The 4,047-nt window shown below is 43.3% G+C and overlaps 1 protein-coding gene across 1 annotated transcript; it reads right to left on the bottom strand.

Moving 5' to 3' along the window:
* Positions 1-1,422: 1,422 nt before the first annotated feature.
* Positions 1,423-3,665, bottom strand: HOXC11 (homeobox C11). The gene is made up of 2 exons (XM_009869291.1): positions 2,990-3,665; positions 1,423-1,655 (listed from the first exon to the last, which is right to left on the bottom strand). Exons 1-2 carry the CDS (start codon positions 3,663-3,665, stop codon positions 1,423-1,425), a joined length of 909 nt encoding a protein of 302 aa, XP_009867593.1.
* Between the last annotated feature and the right edge of the window lie 382 nt (positions 3,666-4,047).

Below are 4,047 nucleotides of genomic sequence, written 5' to 3'. Positions count from 1 at the left end.
CATGCCCTGTGCCTGGGAGTTGAACTTGTTTTCCTTAAGCAGGAATTTAAGGACTTGACTTTGCATTTGTGCTTTGTAGGTATAAGGTATCCTTGACTCATGGAAACGCAGCTCATTTCTCGGTGTAATTAGATTTTCATTCTTTTTTTTTTTTTTTTAAGGAGACTAATAGATTGTTCTCATGAAAAAGAGGGGAAAAAAAAAAAAAGATTAACTACAACCGGAAAACAGCGAAAGGCAGCTGGAGCCAAATTCAGAGTAGGATTACTGGGCCAAGAAAAATCCTATAAATTTCATTTCGCTGATGAACACAATGAACTCGGCACCAAACGTGTGCTCCGAGGTGGAGGTTTCAGATTCGTACCAGTCCTGTTCGAGCAGATTGCAGGGAGTCCCATGAATATGGATGATGATATTTCTGATATGCATTCAGGTATTTAAACTCCTGTAGAAGAAACCCACACCACAATGACCGCAAAGAGGCTTTTAAGAGGGGAAATTCTAATAAAATGGTCAAATAAAATCATAATGTAGAACAGCTTGCAATGTCTTTATTTGCCACAGAATTTCACAGAGTATCCCGGGGACTCACTTTACATACACAAAGAAATTTTTTAATTTTTTTTTCAGGATTTTGCTTTCTCCTGTTGTTCTTCGTCTCCCATTTCAAGGGAAAAGGAAAAAAATTTAAAAAACCAAAAACAAGGCGGCGAAATTTATTTACAAACCATTTCAGTGATACTTATTGCAAATGTATTTTCGCCTGGATATTTTCCCCCTCCCCGACTCCAAATGTAGGAATGATCCTGCAGAGAATATATATATGGATATATACGCCCATACTCCCATGTATATATGCATATATTTTTTTTTTTAGATAGAAAGGCTGGATGGATGATCTTCCACGGATGAGTGGGGTGAGTGTGGATGTGCACACACACGTAAAAGGACACATACGCCTGCGTGTGCACTCACACACACACACACACTCACCCCAGATGAAGTGATTTGATCCTACAGGGAGACTTTGGCCGCTCTTGTGCTAACATAGCTGCAGACTGAAATCACCGTGGTCGTAACACACAGCACTGCGATTTATTCAGATGGACAGGGTGCCTAAATAACAATAATAATAAAAATAATAATATTTTAAAAAAGGAATTACAACCTGTTCAGGAAAAAAATAAAAGTGAAAAAAAAAAGTTAAATAAAGTGTTCATGGAATTCAAGTCCTTGAAGAGGGAACTGAAAGAAAATCTCACTCCTTTTGTTACTCAGCACTGTCCCAGACTTACAAGTATAAGTAACGAAAAGGCTTAAACTTTGAGGTTTCTTTGTCGACTCAAAGGGCAAACCCCTGCTCGCCACTGTTCCTCCTCACCGCACGGACCCTTCACCAGCAGAGGGGATTTCAAAAGATGTTCACAACAAGGGATTTCCAGAGAAATACTGCAGGCGGTCTCTGCTTAATTTTTTTTCTTTCATTCTTCTGTTCTGAAACCAAATTTTAACCTGTCGGTCGGTAAGATTTAACATCCTAGACAACTGGAGCCTTTTCTCTTTGTTTATATAGACATTGAAGAAAAATTCTCTCTCTAGCTCTCTGATCTGGAATTTCGAGTAGGGGCATCTCTTCTTCCTCGTTCTGGGAGCACCTTAAAAGAACCAGAAGGCAGGGTAAATATCCTAAAGAAATGCAAAACACAGACTCATCTTCCCAAATGACCAGAGAGATAAGAGCAGCCTAATAACTCCCATTATTAATGCGGAGGGAGATCTCTTCCAGCAGTTCGCCTATTGTTAGGGGTAGCAGAGGTGAGGTTACACAGGATCTTAAGGACCGTGGTGTAATTATTTTCCCTCTGCAAGGGGCTTCACACAGGCACATGCACATTTTCAGTGCAGTAAGTGTGGTTTTGGGTGTTGATTGTTTTTTTTTTTTTAAAAAAAAATAAAGAACAGCCTGGAACTGGAGGCAGCAGGCTGCTGGAGCAGGGTTTAGAGAGGTTGAGGGGAAAAAAAAAAAACAGAAGAAACCCACCCCACGCTCAGCTGCAAATGTGTTATCTGTATAGAAACAGCATGAGCAAGGTTGGAATTAGAGGAACTAGATACTATGTTCCGCATAAGTTTTTGATTAACTCCAGTCCTCGCCACACACGCAAAAAGGAATCAAAGTAAAAGACAACTTAGCATCTGAGCTGCAAAAGGGGGACTCGCATCACGAAAGCGAATAGGAAAAGAAAACAGCCCTCCCCTCTTCCCAAAAGAGCCCCTCGCTGAACGCTAACTTGCAAAGTTGCCTGGATTCAGCCCTCAGAAAAGCTCCTCTAAGGCTGCCTAAAAACGTGAGCTCATGCAAAAAAAACAAAACACCACACCAAAAAAAACCCCAGAAGACCGAAGCACGTAAGTAAAAGCTCTTCCTGACAAAAGCTAGACGCTGCACTAGGCATAGAGGAGAATAAAATGCCACTTTAAACAGAAAAGGCGAAGAAAACCCTCCGCTTCGCCTGCGGATTCGGCAGATTTCCCCTTTAGCACTGCATCCCCACCAAGAGAAAAGACTCGACATATATTTTAATTAAAAAAAAAAAAAAAAGAAAAGCAGCCCCAAACGTTTTGCATGCATCTTAATGCCTAAAAGAAAGCACAGGCAGCTAAAGTAGTGTTCTGCCCAATTGCCTTTTACCCTCAGCAACCCGGGACCAAATCCTTTTAAAATGCTCATGTAAGTTCATGATCAAAGTTAATATTTGTCACGATGGTGTGCTTTTAAAATTTCACAGACTCGGAGATACTGTGCCTGCGCCTAACATCTCCATTTTTTTCAAAGAGCTTTTCCCATCGTAAAAATTCTTCTCGTTGGAAGAAAGAGCTTTGTAGGTTATAATAAAATCCTTTGAATGCTTATAAAACTCCACATAAAATTTGACCGACAAAACACACGGGCTAGTCCCTTAACCTTTCCATTTACTGCTCTACCTACTCGAATTGCTGCTTTTGCTTCCTTCCTTGGTGACAGAAGAGGACGAGGCTGAAGACCCTGGGTTTGTGTTTTCCTCCTCATCTTCCGGGTCTATCCCTTGCTCTCCGCGGGATGACAGGGCGTGGGGTTGGGACTCTGCCTCCACTTTGCCCTCACCCTTCTGCAGGCAGCTCTCCGCCGGGTTTTCCGCCCCGCAATACGCGTTTTCGAAGAAGCGGTCGAAACCTTGGGGCAAGACGGTGTTTTTGTTCATGCTGGTGTAGAATCCCGTCGACGCCGGGTGGTTGGAGCTGGGGTGGTGGTGGCTGTACACGCTCTCGTTTTTCATTAGCATTTCGGTCATGGTGGAAGGCGGGATGCACTCTCTATGCATCAGATCTTCTGCGGAATAACACGAGGCGTAATTGCTGCGGTGGTGCCATTTACTCGAGGGGTCTAGACCATAGGAGACCTCTCGCACGGGCTGCACTTGCGAGAGGTTGGTGGAGTAAGGGTAGGATATTTGGCGAGAGGGGGCCTGTGGCAAGAAGGATGACACGGTGGAAAATTCGGGGACGTAATAGGTACAGCTGGGGAGGTAGAGATTGGAAGCGCAACCTGCCCTCTCTCCAAACTCAGCGCTGCGCTCCTTACGCGACTGGGAGCAGAAGTTGCCCAGGTTCACCGAGTTAAACATCTTTCTCCTTTTCTTGCTCCTATAGCTAGATGTTTTGGAGCCGATGTGCGGAGGGGAAAAAATTTGGGAAGGCGAGATGACGCGCTATCCGTCTTAGTCGCTCCGGAGGACACGTGATCCAAAGTAGATATTGTCATATATCAGTTTGGAGCACTTAGATACGTAGGAGTGGTTCACTTAGGTAAGATCTCAGAGGTTCAAACGATTGGTTTGCAAACACCGCAGAAACATTATGAAAATCAATCGCAGATTTGTATTCATTTTCCTGAAGGCACACCCCTCGAAAGCATTCACAGCAGAACAAGTACAAGGGGCGGCTTGTGAAGTTGCTGCTTTTTTTTTCCTTGCCTTTTTTTTCCTTCCCTTTTTTTTTTTCCTTGCT

Source organism: Apaloderma vittatum, unplaced genomic scaffold, assembly GCF_000703405.1.
Source record: "Apaloderma vittatum isolate BGI_N311 unplaced genomic scaffold, ASM70340v1 scaffold24375, whole genome shotgun sequence".
In the NCBI taxonomy this organism is placed as follows: domain Eukaryota; kingdom Metazoa; phylum Chordata; class Aves; order Trogoniformes; family Trogonidae; genus Apaloderma; species Apaloderma vittatum.
This window is presented reverse-complemented; position numbering and strand designations above follow the sequence as displayed.

What these genes read in the sequence shown, in the direction of transcription:
- HOXC11 (XM_009869291.1), bottom strand. Translation starts at nt 3,665, where the DNA reads ATGTTTAACTCGGTGAACCTGGGCAACTTCTGCTCCCAGTCGCGTAAG. An exon ending in AAGCAAAAGCAGCAATTCGA is followed by an intron (nt 1,656 to 2,989) that starts GTAGGTAGAGCA and finishes GGTTCTTTTAAG; the next exon opens with GTGCTCCCAGAACGAGGAAG.